This window comes from Anoplolepis gracilipes, chromosome 4, assembly GCF_047496725.1.
Source record: "Anoplolepis gracilipes chromosome 4, ASM4749672v1, whole genome shotgun sequence".
NCBI lineage: Eukaryota > Metazoa > Arthropoda > Insecta > Hymenoptera > Formicidae > Anoplolepis > Anoplolepis gracilipes.
In genome coordinates, this window is record NC_132973.1 from 8,669,516 (window position 1) to 8,692,355 (window position 22,840).

Here is a 22,840-nt window from a genome sequence, read left to right on the forward strand (position 1 = left end):
AAATTAAAATAACATATGATTCATAATATAGTTAATATTTTATATAAAAGACATTTGCGCGTGCGTGAGAAAGTTTATATAACATAATAGTAATATACGTGCCAGGAAAAATTAACAAGATAATATCACGTACAGTTAATCAGATTTTTATTTAACATTATTGTTAATATCACACGTATAGCTCATTTTTTAAATTAATATATTTCTGCAGTAAAATTTATTAAAGCGTTTTTATCCCTCTATTCTCTCTATAATATATAATATAGAGAATTTTTTATATATAAAAAAATAATTTTAAACACATTAAAATGTTTTTTAATTTTATATACATATATGTAATTACAATGGATATGTACATAATTTTATGTACATATATAAAATTTAATGAGAAAATTTTTTAATAAAATTATTTTTATTAAATATTTCTCTTATTAAATTATATATGTATATAATTTTTGTCAATATATATAATATATATTATATTAAAATATATAATATTTATATATTTTATTAAAATAACTGTATTAAAAAATATGTAAGCGTGGATAAAGCGTCAATGAAAAACGCAAGCATGGCCTCTCTCAGGCCATTCGCTCCTCTACTAATGTAGGTCTGCATATCCCGACTGTGACAAAGTAGAAAACGTCAACAAATAGCAAGCAAATACTTCTTTATCCGCACATTTGTTGGAAACGATTACAATCTACAATTGCATCAGAGAGGTTACGCCATCGTTTCTCGTACAAGGCTATTTCCTTGAATACGCTAACGCTAACTAAATCCATTTCAGAGTGAGCGGAACTATACGATTAAATTCATTTTTCTGTCACACGATAAAACGATGGTTGGTTCATGTCCATGTTAGATCCATAATTGTGGATTTCAACAGTATACGGAAATATTATGAGTTTATTAATATATTAATATATTTCATTATATATTGTTATGTATTGTATTGCGCTAATTCTTTTTTTATTTTAATACATGTTACGGATAACAATAGGCAATAAGTATATGTACTATTGTAGAAATTATTAAAATTATTTTACGTATATGTATATAGGTATATATAAAATGTTATTATTATTAAAATATTTTTTAATAAAATTATTGAAATTCTTATGCGCACACATAAAGAATGTTATTCTTGCAAAAGGAAGAAAGAGAAAGAGAAAGAGAGAAAGAGAGAGAGAGAGAGAGAGAGAGAGAGAGAGAGAGAGAGAAGAAATAAATAATAATTTACTCTTATAAAACTGATTTTGTTTGAGAGTAAAATTTATGCAAGAAATGAGATTTATTTTTTTCAATATTTATTTATAAATGTATCTGATAATATTAAATATAGGTATGTTATAAATGCAATTTTACATATTTCATATAATAAGAGATATTTAAAAGTTATAATAAATATGTAATGGCTCTTGCCACACATATAACAGTGTTTAAAGAAATAAAATAAAAGCAAAATAGTTATATTTCTCATGCGTATATAAGTGGAAAGTGTAGAATAAAATTGTTTCATAAGACTAAGTTTTTAAGAAAGTTGATTCTGAAGATTTTAAGATCCGCATGTGAAATTGAATACGTATGCATTTAACTAATTAAAATTGACGGTTCATGGACGTTGTACATAAAAAAATAAAAAGATTAGAAACAGATTATTATTATATAGTTTATGCTTCTTTCATTCGTCGAGATTTTGCGTGCTATAAAAAGGACATTAGTAATTTATAGTTTAATGAAATAAATGTGTTGTTAAAACAGTGAACTCGAACCGAAATCAGAACCGATAATTGTTACGTAACTGTCTTTTCTTTTAGTCGGACGAAAATGATAAACTCTATTGAAATTCTGTTAAATTTATAACATCAAAACCACTACTAACTGTTCAGTTATTTTCCGTTTACGGTCCTTTTTAGATTCTTGCAATTTATTTTTACAAAATGTTTTGTATTACTCATTTTTTATATTTTATCCTTTTTAAAAGAAGACACGTCAAGTCAATTATTTAATTTATAAAATAAATTTTAATAATAATAGATAATTTATTATAATAACTAACAATATAATTAATAAGTGATTTATATGAATTGAAAAATATTTGAAAATAACTTATAAATTTTTATAAAATTAATTAAATAATCCAAATTAAAATTTATATTTTAATTAAATTAAATTAAATAGAAAAATCTATAATAAACACACACACACACACACACACATATTATGCGTACATATACATATATGTAATATGTGTGTATATGTGTTTATTATATTTTTGTATTTAATTTAATTTGATTAATATATATATGTATATATATGTAATATAAAAAATATATTTGTAATAAATGTAAAAATATTAAATTAAAGTATTTAATAAATTAATGTTTTTAAGAATGATAGAGTAAAGTTAAAAAATTTCTGTTCTTCTTATCTCTCTTTCTCTTTTTTTGTTTCTTTTTCTGATAAAAGAGAACAAGAAGACAAATACATGTAATATATAGGAATAATAATTAAAATTAGAATATTTAAGATAACAAAGAATATTTATTTAATATAACATGACTTTCTATAATAACATACAGTTATAATCTGTATCTATATTAAATAAGGCTAAAAGGTCAAATGTTTTTTACATATTTTTCATTATTAATGTACATTTAATTATGTCTAACAAATATACATATATGTGTGTCTAATACATAATAAGATTTTTATTTTTCACAAATAATCATTAATACCATTGACTTAATTTTTGTTACAATGTATATTTATTATAATAAATGTAATAAGAGAGAGGAAATAGACTCATTGTACAGTTTCGTACACAGCGAGTCATAGAGATTGCTTTGGATAAAATACTGTACGCATTGTATTTCGTAATTGCGTTTCATGACTTTAGAGCGTGTTAAAAGTCTCGAATATCGATTCATTTTAGTTGAGAAATTTGACATGTATTTTAGAATATTTTTGCTGAGGGAAAATCAACTCTTAATGATCTCAAGAATTTACCCTTAACAGGTTTTTCATCAATTACCCTGTATATGTCACATATATTATAAATTTTCAGTACTGACAGTGAATATCGGAACACAGTCTTGATGTACATATTTTAACGCGTCAAATTTTATCACGCAGTATAATAAGTAGTACAGTCGGATCTTTTATCCTATGACATTTTTGGTCCGGAATCTTCCCCTTAAACCTCTGATCCTACGACAAAAATTTGAGAGTGGGTGTATAATTCCCCTTTCGCGGTCGTAGCATGAGAGGATTTTTTGTCGTAAGATAAGAGGTCCGACTGTATTTGTTATTATTTTGACTCGAGGAGAGAGAGAGAAAGTATACTGTCCTTTCTCCTTAATGTCATGCGTTGCGTAGTAAGAGAGGAGAGTGGTATCTTGAAAGCGGTGAATCGTAAGTCATTCATACAAATTCGGCGAGCATAGTATCAATGTGCGCACGTGCTTTTACTCTGGCGTCAGCGCCGGCACGTGTGTCTCACGATCATCTCGAACTTTGAGCGCACCATAACATTTCTTGCGACGATAATACATACGATAAGACTACGCAATAAATCTTAACGTGTTAAAATATGTCTACAGGCTAAAGATTCCGAAATACGTATAAAAAATAACATGACATTTGGCCTTGGTGATGTATAGCGGGCTATTTACATTCGTTTCGGATTTGTTTCTTAATCGCGATCGCGGTCGTGTTTTCGCTATATAATATAATCTTGTTTTTGATTACAAAATTGTTGTCGAGGATCGTATTTGATGCCGACTAAATGGGATTCTCTCAGCGTCGCTTTCCAGTGAGAAATGATCGGTTGAAAAGAATATGTCGAATCGATGTCCGCATGTTCGGCGTCTGTTTGGCGTTTTTTCAATCATCATTTTTTACTGAGCAACAACGTTTACACACACGTCTCAGTATCGCGGATGAGGTGAATACCGGCCGCGTAGGTAGACATAAGTTCATGTATAAAAGATACATGGAAAGGCGCGATTAATATTAATCTAATGCTCGATAATCGATTGTTGAGATTACGATCTGCTTCGACAAACAGATTTCGATTCCAATCGATTAGAGTTCGGTCGATTTTTGGAATAAATCGTTGATGGGTCCCTTTTCTTGCACCATCTTCCAGTATGTATCCCATACAGCACACAAACGTTGAATCAACATTTCAGAAATATATTGCAATGCTGCATCAACGTTGTGAAATGTAAATTCAATGTTGAAAATAAATTACAGAAACGTCTAATGTCCGCTGAATTGCAATGTCTTGTAGTTGTTACAATTCAATATTTAAAAAACATTGTTAAATATTGATTTATCGGTGACCGCGTTTAGCAGAACATTTTTTTTTTACAACCGTTAACAAGTTTCTGTCTTGAGATTAGATTTTTCTAGAGCTAAAAGAATAATTTAATCTTTGTTCAGAAAATTTCTAACAGTTGTAAAATAAACGTTTTGCTGAACAGCCATTGGGGAGCGACTTCGCCCCATTATTTTTCTCGCCTACGTCTCTTTAAGGGGGTAAACAGGGGGTATAAAATTCTGAAAAATGAGAATCTATTTCTTGATAAATACACCAAGTAAAATATGTGCTCTGTGCATGTTTCAATTTTCGTGGAACAAATAATTTCTAAAGATGCATTAACATCTGCGTCGTGTTCTTATTCGCTAGTTTGATAGTTGTTTGTTTGTAAATATTAAGAGCCTTATATTGGAAATAATAAAAAAAAAGTATCGCGCGTGTAATGCATAATGGATCCTGACGACCTCGACAATCTGAGAGGAGAAGGAAGCCTATGAGAGGCATTCTGCATCGGCGGAGCAATCCCAGGTTAATTAAGTATTATTTATATATTAATTATTATAAATCATGTATTCAAATTAACTTGATTTATTTATTTGAATAATTTAAACAAGAGAAACTCAGAGATAAGACTTTTACATAAATCTTATAAAAGTTTCTATTTAAAAAAATAGTTCTTTTTTTAATTTATAAAATTATTTCATATTTATATATTTACCTATTACTCATTGAATATAAAATTTAATGAGTATAATAATAAATTCTTGAATATTAATTATTTTAAGCGCTGCTATAATTTGAACTTTATATTTGTATGTTACAGACAACGTAGCTTCAATATCGACAACTCCGCTGTTGTGCATCAGTGTTGGTGAGTGACAAAAAGCTTTCATTATATTTTAGAGTAAAACGGATTTGTTAGAGACTTGTAGATGTAGATAGATTTGGAAAGGTAGATTGTAGATATCCGTTTTAATCCTCAGACAGCGGGATAACCGTGTGCATAATGGACTCTGGGTCAGTTTTAAATCAAAGAAAAATTTCTTTTTGTAAGTATTATATTTTAAGATAAAATTTTATATTAAATTTTAATTTATTATTTAAAAATTTTTGTTAATAGAGATACTATTTTTATATAAAACTTTTAGAAAAAGGAAAAAAATTTTTTAATAAATACAAAATATTTATTACAATTTTATGCAGGACACACATGAAATATTTATTTCAGTTATAAATAAATATATGAGTTTTATAAAATAGTTGTAAATATCTTTAATGACAGAGGATTCTTTATGCATGCTAATATATTTTGTATATACGTGATTATTTGTATTTTACGACTTTTGACGACTGAGCGGTGTATCTAAAAAGCGATCATAACAATTGTAATGTAGTACGATCTTAAACGAATAAAAGTCGTCTTCAAATCTTATTTGCCAATAATTATTAACCGGCAGAAAGAGTTATTCTTCTTCTTTAACTCGTAGAAATCGAGTTAAAATAAGTATTGCCAGGACAGGTACAACAAAGGTAGGTCCAACTGGCTTGAAGAGTACGTAGGCAATATTGACTAAAGTGCGTAAAAGATATATATGTGATCATGAATTTCTAAATCTCGCGTTATTACAAATTCCCAATTAGGACTCCTCAAATCGCTTTGTCACAATTTTTGATATATATATATATATATAATTATAACTGACTAGTGCGTGTGTGAGTAAACGTGTGTGTGTGTGTGTGTGTGTGTGTGTGTGTTTGTGTGACTGAAGAAGGAAGAAACGTTAAGGATTATTGATAATCCTCAAGATATTTGGAGACGTCGAATTCTTCGAGGATCTTGATCGAGTCATGTTATTTTTCTGTGGGCTCTACTGATTTTATCGTTCTAATCTTGTCAAGAACCTTTTTCCTGTTTTGTTTCTTGCATGGAAAATTTTTTATTATTTTTATTATTATTCAGGCGGTGATTCATGCTTCTGTGCGAGGATTTGATATTAGATAAGTTAATATATATTTGTGTATATAAATGTATTATAAAATATAAAGTTTTTCTTCAAAAAATGCATTTTGAGAAACGTGGAAATTTTTATATCGTTTTTTTTAAGCGAGAAGTCTCACGTTTCCCTCTGACTGAACCGCGGGCAGGGTGTGTGTAATTTGCTCTCTTGCAAAAAAAATAACTCAAAGAACTCAAAGAGAAGCATATATGCGTTGATCTAACTGTCAAAACATTAAATTTATAAAAAGAATTTTAATAATAGATAATTATATAATAACTAGGGATATGCCGGATATCCGGTAAATATCTGGTATCCGGCTCTTTTATTGCTATCCGGCCGGATATCATTACTATCTGGCAATATATCCGGCCGAAACTTTATTAATTGTCTAACTATATAACCAAATATATAATAATAAATAAATTTGTTTATTTTTTATGTTCTTAAATTTTTTTCTAGAAATTAGTACAAGATATCCGGCGAATATCTGGTATCCAATTTCGTGTTACTACTGAATATCCGGCAAATTTATTATCCGGCATATCCCTAATAATAACTAACAATTTGATTATATATATATATATATACATATACATTGAGAATTAAACCCAAAAATTCTTATAGAAAAATCGAATATATATATATAGTGTATTTATGGTATATATATATATATATATATATATATATATGGTATATATATATATATATATACATATACCATAAATACACTATATATATATTCGATTTTTCTATAAGAATTTTTGGGTTTAATTCTCAATGTATATGTATATATATATATATATATATATATATATATATATATATATATATACATATACATTGAGAATTAAACCCAAAAATTCTTATGATTTATGATTTTAGTCTGACTAAAAAAACGGTTATATAATCGGTTCTGGTGGTGTGGTCCGCCGTTTTAATAATACATTTACATACTTTATTAAAATTATAAATTACTAGAAATATCCTCTTTGTCGCACGCAAAATCTTACTCGACGAATGAAAGAAGCATAAACTGTAATAATAATAATAATATATTTAAAATTTTTTTTTGTTATGTACCGTGAGATCTACTGAATCATCAACTCTAAGACCTGGTCTATAATAAAATCGTAAGTCGTAAGTTATATAAAATTTATAACTTTTAAATATCTCTTATTATATGAAATATATAAAATTGTATTTATAAAATATACTTAATGTTATCGCGAATACATTTAAATAAATATATTGAAAAAAGAAAATAAACTTCATTGCCTGCATAAATTTTATTCTCAAATAAATTCAGTTTGATAAAAGTAAAAGTTATATATTATTTATTTCTCTCTCCTTTTCTCCCTTCCTTTTACAAATATAATAATTTTTATGTGCGCGTATATGTACAATGTCAATAATTTCGTAAAAAAAAGATTTTAATAATAAAATATATATATATATATAAGAGAAGCCTGAGAGGCGCCATGAAGCCGTTTTTGAGGGAACCTATTTTCACCGTGGTACAGTGACGCTAACTGGATCTATTTTAGAGCCGGTGAAACTACGTAGCTGGATCGACTTTCCAGCGGTTCGCGTCCGTGCTAGATTCACAAATTATGGTTCGTGTCCGTGCTAGATCCATAACTGTAGATCTCAAAAATACGAAACATATACATTCATTAATATTTTATTACATATTATTAATTGCAACTGCGCGTGATCTTTTTTCACTTTAACATATATCATGAAGTAATATATATATATATATATATATATATATATATATATATATATGTATTAATGTCGATTATGCAATTGACATACTTGTACGCGATTAATAATATGTGTCTTCTAATATTATCCTCCAAAGTTCAATTTTTATTAATAAAATATTTTACATAGATATCGGCAATGTACTTCACGAGCAGTAATGTATCTTAAAACGCTCGAAAATTCGCTTCTGAGTTATTATTGCTCAAAATATGAAACAATATGGATTTATATTAGTATGTTTTATTACATATTATTAATAGCGCGTAGCCTTTTTTACTTTAGTATATACATATAGTGGAGTAATGTATATATAAGCACAAAATTAAATGATTTTATTAAATGATTGAAAAGTTATATTTTATATATATTTATATTAGAATATATATAAATACATATTATTTATATGTGTTTAATATAATTTTATTTTATTTAATTATTATAATTTTATTCAACAGTTTGACACGTTTAATTCACCTATTTGGTTTATTACAATTTTAACAACAAAATCCGTTTGATATACTAATTACAGGAAAAGAGAAAACTTTATTAATTGCTGCTAATTAACGCAATTATGCAGTTGGCATACTTGTGCGCGATTAGTAATATGCGTCATTTAACATTCTCAAAAGTTCGTCTTTCTGATTTTTATTAATAAAACAATATGTATAAAGATCGGTAATGTTGTCCACGATCAGTTGACTGTCGCGGAATCGACAGTATTTTTATATATCAATATGTACATAAAAAGTCTTGAAACATAATCGGTTCATTAATAAGATTTTTAAATATAGTGCACCGCGAAATATAAAAAATGTCTTTAACATTTAAGTAATAAGATATATTGCAAAAATATTGCGATTGTTCGCATGACATAATGCAAAAATCATATAAATTTCTCCTCTAGACGATCATACAATATAAATGTGAAATAATTGATTATTACTGCTAATGAATAAAACTCTTTTCAACTCTTAAAACTCGATTCTTTAACAAGGTAAAAGAAATGCAGTTCACAAGTAATAACATATCTTTTAATATGTTTCATTTCTTATTAGAAGATTATATTTCGCAAAAAGGTATGCTGCAGTAGTTTATTATGCACATCGAACAATAATAATATGCCGTCAAATATTTTAGAAAATTCCGAATTATTAGAAAATATTTTGCGAGGAGAGATCGTGAAATAATTCAGTTCAAGCGGTACGCTCGGAAATTTTTATTCAGAGTTACTAGGAGAATATATTTCGCAAAGAAGGTATCGCTAAAATCCGCGGGAAGAACGATACCTTCTTTGCGAAATATGTTCTCCTAATAACTCAGAAGCGAATTTTCGAGCGTTTTAAGATACATTATTGCTCGTGAAGTACGTTACCGATATCTATGTAAAATATTTTATTAATAAAAATTGAACTTTCGAGGATATTAGAAGACACATATTATTAATCGCGTTTGAGTATGTCAGTTGCATAATCGGCATTAATTAACAGCAATTAATAAAGCTTAAATATGAACCATATAATCCCACATATTATATCATCTTTCATATTTTAATCACAAGAATGTTAATCCATTAAAATTACTTTTAAACTAATAAAATGCAAAGTGAAAGTTTGATTAAAATGATACGCCTCATAATTCAAATAATTTTTATTGTATCGCAAAAGTTACGATAACTTTAAATTTATGTTTTCAATAAGACGTATAACTGATCGTGGACAGCATTACCGATCTTTATACATATTGTTTTATTACTAATGAATAGGAAAAACATATTTCGCAAAGAAGGTATCGTTCTTCCCGCGGATTTTAGCGATACCTTCTTTGCGAATCATGTTTTCTTAATCGTTCAGAAGCGAATTTTCGAGCGTTTCAAGATACATTATTGCTCGTGAACATTGCCGATATTTATGTAAAATATTTTAATAATAAAAATTCATATTTTAATCAAATAAATTAAATAGTATAAGCTATAATAAAAATAGGCACATCTAATAAAAAACTTTTTTATAATAAACAAATATCAAAATAATAATAAATTGTATTTAATACATTAATTTTCAGTGATAGAATATCTGTTATTTTCTCTCTTTCTTTTTCTTTTTTTGATAGAAAAAAAACAAACATACGTTATATATATAAATGAATAATTAAATAGTTACGATGAAAGAGAGAACATTTATTTAATATAATATGACAAATTTCTATAATTACAGAGAGTTATACATATTTAGTAAATGTAATAAGTACAGGCAGTAAATTTGTACATATTTTTCATTATTAATTTATATTTAATTATTATATATAATATATAAATATATGTGTGTATCTATAATATAAATTTCTATCGCTTTTACAAATAATTGTTCACACACACACACACACACACACATCATTGATATAATTTTTTACGAATATAATAAATAAATCCTGCAATTATAATAGTCATACAGTAAGTCATAAGATTGCTTTCGTTGAAGTATTTTACACATTTCGTAATCGCGTTTCATGTATTTTAAATATATCGCATTAAATCGAATAATAATATTATTTTAGTTAAGGAATTTTATATGTATTTTAGAATTATTTGATTGTACATATTTCAGCGCGTTAAATTATATCATGTAGTATAGTGCGTATTTGTTATTGTCAGGCGCGAGGAGAAAGAGAGAGAGAATGAGCATATTCGACCTTGTCTTTGACGTCACGCATTCCATAGTAAGAGAGGGGAGCCCGGCGTACGGCGAACGTGACTCCTGACAGCCATGAGTCATTCATTTTTACTCCGGCCGGTGTAATGTGCGCACGTGTTTTTACTCCGATGTCGGCGCCGGCGCCGGCACGTGCGCCTCGCGTTCGGTCGCCTCGAGGTCGAGCGCGCCGTACACGTTTCTCGCGACGATAATATACGTAATAATAATACGAATAATATGCAATAATATTACGATAAATTTTAACGTGTTAAAATACATCTAAAATGATTTCGAAATAAAATAATAACAATTGACCTTGGTGACATAAAGCGCGCTATTGTTTTTGACATTCGTCTCGGCTCTCGGCTCTCGGTTCTCGGCTTCATCGCGATCGCGGTCGTGTTTTCGTTCATATTTCCTGATTTCGATCACGAAATTATGTTGTCGGGGATCGTATTTGATACCGACTAACTGGGATTCTCTCAGCGTTGCTTTCCAGTGAAAAATGATTGATTGAGGAAGATGTTGCCAAATGGATGTCGATTATCGGCGTTTAATTTGCATTTTTTCAATCGTCATTTCTTACCGGGCAACAACGTTTACACGCCTCAGTATCGCGGCTGAGGCGAATGCCGGCCGCGTAGAACGTATGTTCAGTATAGAGAGATACATGAACGTGCGGTTAATATTGAGTTAACGCTCGATAATCGGTTGTTGAGAGCACGGTCTCTGCTTCGGCAACGGGTTTCGGTCCTAGTCGATTAGAGGTCGGTCGATTGTTGGAATAAATCGTTGATGGGCCCCTTTTCTTGTACCGGCAATACGACGTATCGCATTGAGGACGTCGACTGGAAGATTTAGGTCATGGTTTACGCTCAGTAAAGAAATCCAATCCAGTTGATAAATGTTCAGATTGTTGAACATTCATGAAATGGGTGTTCCTCTTGATCCGTCTACCAGCCCTATGACGTATCATGTGGACTGTCTGTATGATAGACACATATGCTCATCCGAAATCGTGCCTAATGAGTTTGAGTCGGTCTGAGATGCGGTGCTGCACGAACGAGAATCGAGTGTACCCCATTCGCGATCGATTCCCTCGATCTTCCGTCCTCTTCCGATTCGGACTTAACTCTTGCTCGGAGTTTGATCGCGCCCGACTTGTCGACTTCAAGTATGATTCTCGTGCGTGATGAAATGGGATTTTCGATCGTTCCGAAATTCGGGAGTGCCGTCAAAGTATCGCGCGTAAAAGTGCCGTCCAAACTATCGCGCGTTTTTACTTTTGCACGGTTTAAACAAATTAAAAAAAGTATATCGCGCGTATAAAACAATAGATCCTGACGTCCCTTACAATCTGAGAGGAGGAGGAGGCCTAGGAGAGGCATCCTGCATCGGGGGAGCAACCCCAGGGTAAATATTATTTGTATATTATTATTTGTAGATTAATTATTATAAATCACGTATATGATTTAATTCAGTTTATTTAGTTGATTGATTTCAACAAGAGAAACTCAGAGATAAAGACTTTTACATAAATCTTATAAAAGTCTATTTATTTAAAAAATAGTTCTTTTTTTTAATTATATAATTATTCGATATTTATATATCTGCTTATTATTGTACGCATTGAATATAAAATTTGATGAGTACATAATAATAATTTGATAAGTATATATAATAATAAATTCTTGAATATTAATTATTTTAAGCGCTGCTATAATTTATATTTTATATTTGTATGTTATAGACAACGTATAGATTCAATATCAACAACTCCGCTGTTGCACATCAGTGTCGGTGAGTGATAAAAAGCTTTTATTATATTTTAAAGCAACGGATTTGTGTAGAGATTTGTAGATGTAGATTAATAGACTTGTAGATAAAGATGTAGATTGTAGATAAATTAGTTGCTTTAACCCTCGAACGGCGGAATGCATGCATGCCGTACTCTGGTCAATTTTAAATTATAAAAAAATTTCTTTTTGTACGTATTCCAAGAGAAAATTTTATATTACATTTTTCATTTACTTTTTTTTTTTTTAACTTTTGTTAAAATAGATATACCATTTGTATATTAAAATTGAAAGAAAAAGAAAAATATTAAAAAAAATAAAAATATATGATTTATTCCAGTTTTATGCAAGACATACATGAAATATTTATTTTAATTATATATATTAGATTTTTATAAAACAATTTTAAAGATACAAATGTTTAATCACCCACCGACAGAGGGATTGATATGCATGCTAATATATTTTACATACACCGAAAAAATTATATTCTCAGCTTAAGAATATTTCATTTAACTTTATAATATATTTCTTTAAAATAAACATTAAAAAGATCTTCTTACAATTAGTTTAAGAGAGAAATCTTCTAAAGAGTACTTTCAGATATTCTTAGCAGATAAGAATATATATACTGAATAGAATATTTTCTTATCATTATGTTATATTTAATATTTGAGATTATGAATCCCAATAACAAAAAAAAGCAATTTTACAAATGGACATTTGCTATTTATTAAAATTTTGACAAGTTAAATATATATAATATATTAATATATACAATAGTTTTAATTTCATTATAAATAAGGTGTTTTAAAATATATCACGGTAAAAAATTATTTTTATTTATTAAGAATATCTATTAAGAAGGCTTATAAAGTCTACATTTAGAATACAATTTATTCGGTATATACATGATTATATTTGTTATATATCTTTTGCAACTTTCGACGACTAATGATACGCATTTACAAAACAATTGTATTATAATATCTTACGATCTTAAATGAATATAAATCGTCTTATTTGCCGGTGATAATTATTACCGGCAGTAGAAGAAGTTGTTTTTCTTCCTCAATTCTTGGCTCGTAGAAATCGAGTCAGAATGAATAGCCAGGAGCAACAAAAGGTAGGTCCAACTGGTTGAAAATACGTGGTCAATTCTGGCCACAATGCGTAAAAAATATGTAATCGCAAATTTCCAATTAGGACTCCCCAAATCTTGTTTTATCGGATTTTTGCTGCTGTAGCTAGTAGAATTAAGTCTGCTAGGGCTATTAAGACAATTAAAAAAAAACGTAAAATTTAATAAAAGAAAAATTATAGCTATTATAAAATTAAATTTATTTTTAAGGAAAAAAATATAAAAATATAAATATAAGATAATATAAAATTGTAAAAATATAAAAATTTAATATTTTTTCAATAAAATAAAAAATTAATTTAATATAAATTACACATAAAAACTGTAAAAACAAGTATTAAAACATTATTAGGTAAAAATTAAAATTATATTTATAATAAAATTTAGTTTAATTATGAAAAACGTAAAAAAAATGTAACTTATTTATTGTACATGTAACTTATTGTATGTACGTATATAATATGTATATTATATGCATATCTTTCATATTAAGATGTGTAGTATACAGGTATAACATTGTATTTATGGTATGTTATATATTATATTGCATAAGATTATATGAACATTAAATATGAATTTTAAATATTATATTATATTATTAAAATAGTATAAGATATTATTGCGTAAGAGATAGATTTAAGTTGCGTTATATTATATGTATGAATTATATTTATTATATATTTATTGTAAAAAATTAAAATTACATGAAATGGAAGAATACATATAATAACACAAAATTCCATTAAAATTCTAGGTTTTCTTAATTGAGAGAGACGTATCGATAAATTTATTAATAATTCGATCTTTTGGTCGTGATATAGACTATATCAATTACGTTTTTAAAATTTCTAATAAATTATATAGGTCAATTTCGGATATTTCGTATAATTCCATGTAATAAAATTATTTTGAATTAAAAATTAAAATTATATTTTATATTAAATTTTGTATACACCTGCGCTAGCTCCTAATTGCCTTTCTCGGTGACGTTTTAATTAAATTTTGTAAAATATATTTGTAATATAATTAATTCTCTATATGTAACGTTGAATTAATTATATATAATATGTATTTTGTATAACATTTTACAATGTATTTTATACATTTTATAATATATTTTATATTAAATTTTATATCATATTCATTTTTTGCGAATACATTATCTTATTTCGGTATGGCGTTTCTAATTTCCTGAACTGAATAATTCATGCAGACTCGATCGATAGCTAATCAATCTTTTCGATTTTTGATCGAATAGAGAATTCGAATTTCGTTTACCGCGGAACATCTCGCAATATCTTATTGACTTTCTGATTTCTTTCTTTTCGCATCCTTCTAGCATTCTCATCACATATCCTTCTGGCTATGTCTTATCTTTAATTTTTAATAAGGCATCGAAATTAATTAACCGAGATCATTGTTGCAAGAGACACTTATATAACTACATATATGATATATAAATGCATATTTATAATATATAATTTTATTTTATTTAATTACTGTAATTCTATTCATCAGTTGACTCATTTAATTCATCTATTTGTCGCTTTGAATTTACAATTATAAAAGCAGGATGTTTGATATATTAATTTGGGGAAAAGAAACTTTATTAATTACTGTTAATTAATGCCGATTATGCAATTGACATATTCGTACGCCATTAATAATATGTGTCTTCTAATATCCTCGAAAGTTCAGTTTTTATTAATAAAATATTTTACATAAATATCGACAATGTACTTCACAAGCGGTAATGTATTTTAAAACGCTCGAAAATTCGCTTCTGAGTTATTAGGAGAACATATTTCGCAAAGAAGGTATCGCTAAAATCCGCGAGAAGAACGATACCTTCTTTGCGAAATATATTCTCCTAATAACTCTGAATAAAAATTTCCGAGCGTACCGCTTGAATTGAATTATTTCACGGCCTCTCCTCGCAAAATATTTTCTAATAATTCAGAGAGGAATTTTCTAAAATATTTGACGGCATATTATTATTGTTCGATGTGCATAATAACTACTGCAGCATACCTTTTTGCGAAATATAATCTTCTAATAAGAAATAAAACATATTAAAAGATATGTTATTACTTGTGAACTGCATTTCTTTTACCTTGTTAAAGAATCGAGTTTTAAGAGTTGAAAAGAGTTTTATTCATTAGCAGTAATAATCAATTATTTCACATTTATATTGTATGATCGTTTAGAGGAGAAATTTATATGATTTTTGCATTATGTCATGCGAACAATCGCAATATTTTTGCAATATATCTTATTACTTAAATGTTAAAGACATTTTTTATATTTCGCGGTGCACTATATTTAAAAATCTTATTAATGAACCGATTATGTTTCAAGACTTTTTATGTACATATTGATATATAAAAATACTGTCGATTCCGCGACAGTCAACTGATCGTGGACAGCATTACCGATCTTTATACATATTGTTTTATTAATAAAAATCAAAAAAACGAACTTTCGAGAATGTTAAATGACGCATATTACTAATCGCGCACAAGTATGCCAACTGCATAATTGGCGTTAATTAGCAGCAATTAATAAAGTTTTCTCTTTTCCTGTAATTAGTATATCAAACGGATTTTGTTGTTAAAATTGTAATAAACCAAATAGGTGAATTAAACGTGTCAAACTGTTGAATAAAATTATAATAATTAAATAAAATAAAATTATATTAAACACATATAAATAATATGTATTTATATATATTCTAATATAAATATATATAAAATATAACTTTTCAATCATTTAATAAAATTATTTAATTTTGTGCTTATATATACATTACTCCACTATATGTATATACTAAAGTAAAAAAGGCTACGCGCTATTAATAATATGTAATAAAACATACTAATATAAATCCATATTGTTTCATATTTTGAGTAATAATAACTCAGAAGCGAATTTTCGAGCGTTTTAAGATACATTACTGCTCGTGAAGTACATTGCCGATATCTATGTAAAATATTTTATTAATAAAAATTGAACTTTGGAAGGTAATATTAGAAGACACATATTATTAATCGCGTACAAGTATGTCAATTGCATAATCGACATTAATACATATATATATATATATATATATATATATATATATATATATATATATATATACATATATATATATATATATATATATTACTTCATGATATATGTTAAAGTGAAAAAAGATCACGCACAGTTGCAATTAATAATATGTAATAAAATATTAATGAATGTATATGTTTCGTACTTTTGAGATCCACAGTTATGGATCTAGCACGGACACGAACCATAATTTGTGGATCTAGCACGGACGCGAACCGCTGGAAAGTCGATCCAACTACGTAGTTTCACCGGCTCTAAAATCGATCCAGTTAGCGCCACTGTACCGCGGTGAAAATGGGTTCCCTCAAAAACGGCTTCATGGCGCCTCTCAGGCTTCTCTCTGATATTATACATCAGTGCTCGGAGTTAGTTGCCCTTTTCAGGCCGATTTTCGAGGCGACGCCTCCTTTCTCCCACTAGCGCTCGAGACTCGACGGCCGAGCGGCCGAATCGCTTCAGGCGCGTCTCTGTAAGAAATATATTGAGATCCATATGTTAGGCACACAAATCGTCACATCATGAAAGTTTTTCTCGCTAAATAATTTTTCTTTTTATAAATAATTATAAATAAAATTATGTCAATAAATAATAAATGTAATAATAATAAATAATATAACAATAATATATGTGATATAAAATATATAATAATAAATTATAAGTAAAAATATTAAAAATTCTATTATTAATATGTTATGTAAAGCTATTATATATATATATATATATATATATATATATAATTTATTATTATATATTTTATATTACATATATTATTGTTATATTATTTATTATTATTACATTTATTATTTATTAACATAATTTTATTTATAATTATTTATAAAAAGAAAAATTATTTAGCGAGAAAAACTTTCATGATGTGACGATTTGTGTGCCTAACATATGGATCCCAATATATTTCTTACAGAGACGCGCCTGAAGCGATTCGGCGGCTCAGCCGTCGAGTCTCGAGCGCTAGTGGGAGAAAGGAAGCGTCGCCTCGGAAATCGGCTTGAAAAGGGCAACTAACTCCGAGCACTGAACTATAGTATAAAAATACATAATGCAGAATGTATATATATGTATATATATATATATATATATATATATATATATATATATATATACATATTTCTTTTTTTTATAGTCATTTGCTGCATTACTGTCAGTAATTAAGAGATACATAATAAAGAGATTTATATAAAATATCATTCAGATATATTAAGTAAATCTTTATTTTATAAAAGTGCACAGCTTACATTTATTTAAAAAAATAGTATTTCTTAAAAAAATATCCTTATAGAAAACAGTTAATCCGCTAAAAATTATTTCATTGTGTTGCAATTTAATTATCCACTAGATTTCGTAATATTTATACTTTTTTATATAATATTAATAAAAAATATATATTTGTGTGTACATATATGTGTGTGTGTGTGTGTGTGCGTGCGTGCGTGTGTGTGTGTGTGTGTGTGTGTGTGTGTATGCGCGCGCGCGCGCGCGCGCGTATTAATATATATTTTTATATTAACATTAATAAAAAAATACAAAAAACTATAAAGAAATATTATTATTATTATGTCAATTTTAAAACAATTTGAAAAACAAATATTATTGATTACTAAAAAATAAATTGCGAATATTGTTTCGTGGCACAAGTATGTATAGTATAATTCCAATATAAACGAAAACTAAAATTAATTATATCTTACATGTATAAAGAACATAATAACATGAAAAGAGTACGTACATCTAACAATCTTTTTTTTATTCCTTACATCATAATCTAAGAAAGAAAAAGTACAAAAAGGTAAATTTAAGAACAAAATATCTGAATGCTAGAAAATTAATAAAAATTACAATTCCAAAGAAAAGGATAGATGTTTTACTTCATCAATCAATTGACTATTTGTGAATCATCACCATTATTCAGGAATCAATTACTGTACGAATTTATATCCGAATATATCTAAATATAATTCTATAAATTTTTGTAATATATATATATATATATTCGATCTTTCTTTCAAGACCTTGTTTGGTTCTTTATCGGCATTGCTAGGCTTTTATTTCAATTAAGTATTGAGATTCTTAAACTTATCAACTAAAAGAAAAACGTCTTTAACATTGTTTATGTTTAAGATAATCAAAATTAAATCACATAAATAGTTTATTTAAAAGAAAAGTAAAAAGCATTTTTTCATAGAATCATCACGCATTTAACACTAAGTTTCTTTTTCTAAAATTTATATGTGTAATGTATATAGATTTGACTTTTAACATAAGAAAATTATACAAAAAAAGAATCTTTAGTAAGAATCTATGATTGATGTGGTAAAACTAACTGTTTCAGAAAAGTTGATGAGTCAATCGCTACAGCTTAAAAGTTAAAGTAACAGTGGAGTCGATTTCAACGTGAGAGTAGTTTGAACTGCATTCGGAAGAAGAACTCCCAGAGACATCGAAGTTTTCGGCCATATTTGAATCTATCAGAGTTTTTATAATATCAATTTCCTGCAAAGGAAACAATAAAAAACATTTATAAAGCAGCATTTTTAAAAGAACATGTATAGTTAGACGTAAGATTTTCTTTCACTGAATTTATAGGTTGCTTCAGAATTTTCGAACTAGATATCATGAAATATTAATTTTTAAATCTGAGATAAAAAGTTATATGAAATATTGTTTCAAAATTATCTGCAATTTTAATTTTTTTTTTTTTAATGTATAATATATAAAAGTACATTAAAATAGTTATTATAATAGTTATATATCTATATAATTATTAATTTTTAATTTGATGAGAACACAGCATGAGTAATGATTTTCTCTCTCTCTCCCCCCTTTCCCTCTCTCTCTCTCTCTCGCTTATGTTTATCTAGGTCTTGCATTTATGTCTTAGCAGTTTACATCTTTTAAACGTGGTAGAATTTGGCAAGTCTTTAGCATTTGTGGCATAACGCAATTATTCGCGCGAAATATAAACTCAGATGTTAAACATAGTTAACAAGTTATTACAAAACTTGCCACAAAAAAAGAATATATTTTAAAGAAAAAAAGGAACTCTTCTCATAATGGATTGTGAAACGTTTGATCAATGATCAAACGAAATATATATATATATGACATAAATATTTATGTATTAATATTAGCAATTTGTTCTCTTATTAATTCTTCTCCTATTATTGATACTTAAGCTTCCATTAATCTATTGCTCTATATGGATTATATCAGAGAATCAAGTGAATTTTTTCTCTACATGCCGAATTCTTATCTTGAAGTTTAATTTACAGACAATATTAATAATATTCAAACAGCAGTTTTGCTCTTCCCATTTTATTTAACTTTTCTTAAGGTAAGTATATAAATGTAAAACTATTTGCTTGAAAAAACTGAGAAAAATTTAACAGATTTAGGATTTTGAAATCCGCTTATTCTTTTCGTCTCTCACCTTATCGCCATCCTTATCGTAAAGCTCGATCCAAGGAACCGATGAATCTGGATAACGACATTTCTCATGATCGAGCGGACTCATTTCATAGCATTTAATTGTAGCTCTAAGAGGTTTCTTCTCCTTCACGTGAACCAATTCGCTGAACTTCTTGCAAGTTTCGAGATCCCACATACTTCCCCTAATAACAATAGTCAGTTGTCATTATTGGAGTCGATCAATAACCACGAATCATTAATCGATTTACCTTGGTTGGATATTCGCCAACGTACACTCCAAGGCCTGCAATCGTAAGGACAACATTTCCGTACGCAATTCGAATATGTTATCTATAGAAAGGCTCTTAAAATTTCCGTAATCCGTAAAAAAGACCTCGCACTGAGAATCATCTACGCTTATCACTTGGGCGCGATACCAATTATTGTCATAACTGCATTTTGCTGCTACCTGCTGACCGTTTGTTACCTAAAATTAATAAACGTTATAAATAAGTATTAATTGTACTAATATGAAAATTAATGTTTAATTATCTTTTATATATTATTTTGAACATCTTGCTATTTAGTACATTAAAAAAACGGTATTTCAAAATGATTTCACATTAGATTTGAAAATATTTAAAGAAGTTATGATAATATTCAAAGCTTTTATTCTTTTATGTTTTTACCTTTGTCAAAACATGATTTTTGCGATTTTCTTCTTTATTGTAATACTCTGTCATCTCCTTCACTAAGTTTTCTAATGTTTCGTTCCAGGGGCCAACCACATGAACCCAGAATAGATTAGGTGTTTCCACTGCAGTTACGTATACATACAATGTTTCGTCATCAGATCCTTAAGAACAAAAGTTAGTTACAGCAATAAAAATCAAATAAATTACTGAAACATTAAAACAATATAATTTTACTTTGTCTTGTATTTGTGTAACAGTTAATACTATTTGAATTGGATTTGAAAAATTGATTAACATTTTGCACAAATAAAGTTGTTTTCTGCTTTATGTACCTTCTGATGAAGTCTCTAAAGTACTGTTGTCAATACTGTTGTTAGGAGATGGATCTATGGCTGTGAGGTCATTATTCAAGTCAGGTTGAGTTTTGTTTTCCTCTTGAATTTTAACTTTTAACTGAGGAGTGACTACTTCTAAATACCCATTAGTTCTAATTTCTATGCCCTTTTCATCACCTATGAAAATGAAATTAATATATATAGTTATTATATACAATAATTGCTTCTATAGACTCTTGTGAGTCTTCTTAATATAAAAATAATAATTACAAATGGAATTTTTATATAAAGACTTTAAAATGTATAATAAAATTTTTAATACGTGGTAATTCTAATAAAATTGAGTACCAAAACATAATTAACCGAGAGTAAAAATAAATTATTAAACTAAATAAAAGAGGAAACATTAATACTCTGAGATGTATGAGCAAGGTCTTTCTCGATTACAGTTTCTGCACCAGAGTATCTTTCTATCTGCTGTACATCATTTTCATTTTTTTCTATGATTCTTCTGCGAGTTTCATTTGGTAGAGAAAATTCATAAGTCTCGACAGTAGGCTGATTGTCCATTGTGTCTTTAGCTCTGTTTTTACTAGGAGATGATCTAGGCGTTCTTGCAATTGTTGTTTGTTCAAATTTCAACTGAATTTTATCCTTTATTAGATTAACAGCCAATGCTATTTTCTCTGCACTTCCTATTATTACTATTCTCCTTTTACATGTATCTATAAAGAAAAAAATCAACATTATTTATTACAGTTATTACATTAATTATAATTGACAAATATATAAAATGCGAAACTAATGAATATGTGTGTGTGTGTGTGTGTGTGTGTGTGTGTGTGTGCGTGTGTGTGTGTGTGTGCGTGTGCGTGTGCGTGTGCGTGTGCGTGTGCGTGTGCGTGTGCGTGTGCGTGTGCGTGTGCGTGTGCGTGTGCGTGTGCGTGTGCGTGTGCGTGTGCGTGTGCGTGTGCGTGTGCGTGTGCGTGTGCGTGTGCGTGTGCGTGTGCGTGTGCGTGTGCGTGTGCGTGTGCGTGTGCGTGTGCGTGTGCGTGTGCGTGTGCGTGTGCGTGCGCGTGTGCGTGTGCGTGCGCGTGTGCGTGTGCGTGCGCGTGTGCGTGTGCGTGCGCGTGTGCGTGTGCGTGCGCGTGTGCGTGTGCGTGCGCGTGTGCGTGTGCGTGCGCGTGCGCGTGTGCGTGCGCGTGTGCGTGTGCGTGCGCGTGCGCGTGCGCGTGCGCGTGCGCGTGCGCGTGCGTGTGCGTGTGTGTGTGTGTGTGTGTGTGTGTATACACTTAAGAAATAAATTTTAACACATTTTACAAAAACATGAACCTGTATATATAATAAATGAAAATAAATATTGTAGATTTGATGAAAATTTACTAACAAAAATTGGATTTAAAAAAAGAGATGAAATTTGTTTTAATAAATTAAGATTTTTAATTGAACTTTCTAGCGTACAGCAAGGAAAAAGCGTCGTATGAAAAACGGCACGTGATGTGTGACGCGTGGCCCATGTGGCTCTTCTCAGGCTTCATCGCTTTTCTCTGGCTGC

At 28.5% G+C, this 22,840-nt stretch overlaps 1 protein-coding gene across 3 annotated transcripts; it reads right to left on the bottom strand.

The window, feature by feature from the left end:
• Positions 1-18,081: 18,081 nt before the first annotated feature.
• LOC140664628 (tudor and KH domain-containing protein homolog) lies at positions 18,082-22,833 on the bottom strand. 3 transcript variants are annotated; one of them, XM_072889881.1, is made up of 7 exons: positions 22,747-22,833; positions 21,744-22,010; positions 21,283-21,462; positions 20,945-21,111; positions 20,525-20,742; positions 20,278-20,458; positions 18,082-19,340 (listed from the first exon to the last, which is right to left on the bottom strand). In XM_072889881.1, exons 2-7 carry the CDS (start codon positions 21,853-21,855, stop codon positions 19,200-19,202), a joined length of 999 nt encoding a protein of 332 aa, XP_072745982.1. In that variant the 5' UTR covers positions 21,856-22,010; positions 22,747-22,833; the 3' UTR covers positions 18,082-19,199. The 3 variants fall into 3 exon arrangements, with proteins under 3 accessions (XP_072745982.1, XP_072745980.1, XP_072745981.1); XM_072889879.1 differs by having other exon boundaries at positions 18,084-19,340; positions 21,699-22,010; XM_072889880.1 differs by having other exon boundaries at positions 18,084-19,340; positions 21,699-22,010; positions 22,673-22,803.
• Between the last annotated feature and the right edge of the window lie 7 nt (positions 22,834-22,840).

What these genes read in the sequence shown, in the direction of transcription:
- LOC140664628 (XM_072889879.1), bottom strand. Translation starts at nt 21,855, where the DNA reads ATGGACAATCAGCCTACTGTCGAGACTTATGAATTTTCTCTACCAAAT. An exon ending in TTTAGAGACTTCATCAGAAG is followed by an intron (nt 21,112 to 21,282) that starts GTACATAAAGCA and finishes TTTGTTCTTAAG; the next exon opens with GATCTGATGACGAAACATTG. An exon ending in AAAATCATGTTTTGACAAAG is followed by an intron (nt 20,743 to 20,944) that starts GTAAAAACATAA and finishes TATTAATTTTAG; the next exon opens with GTAACAAACGGTCAGCAGGT.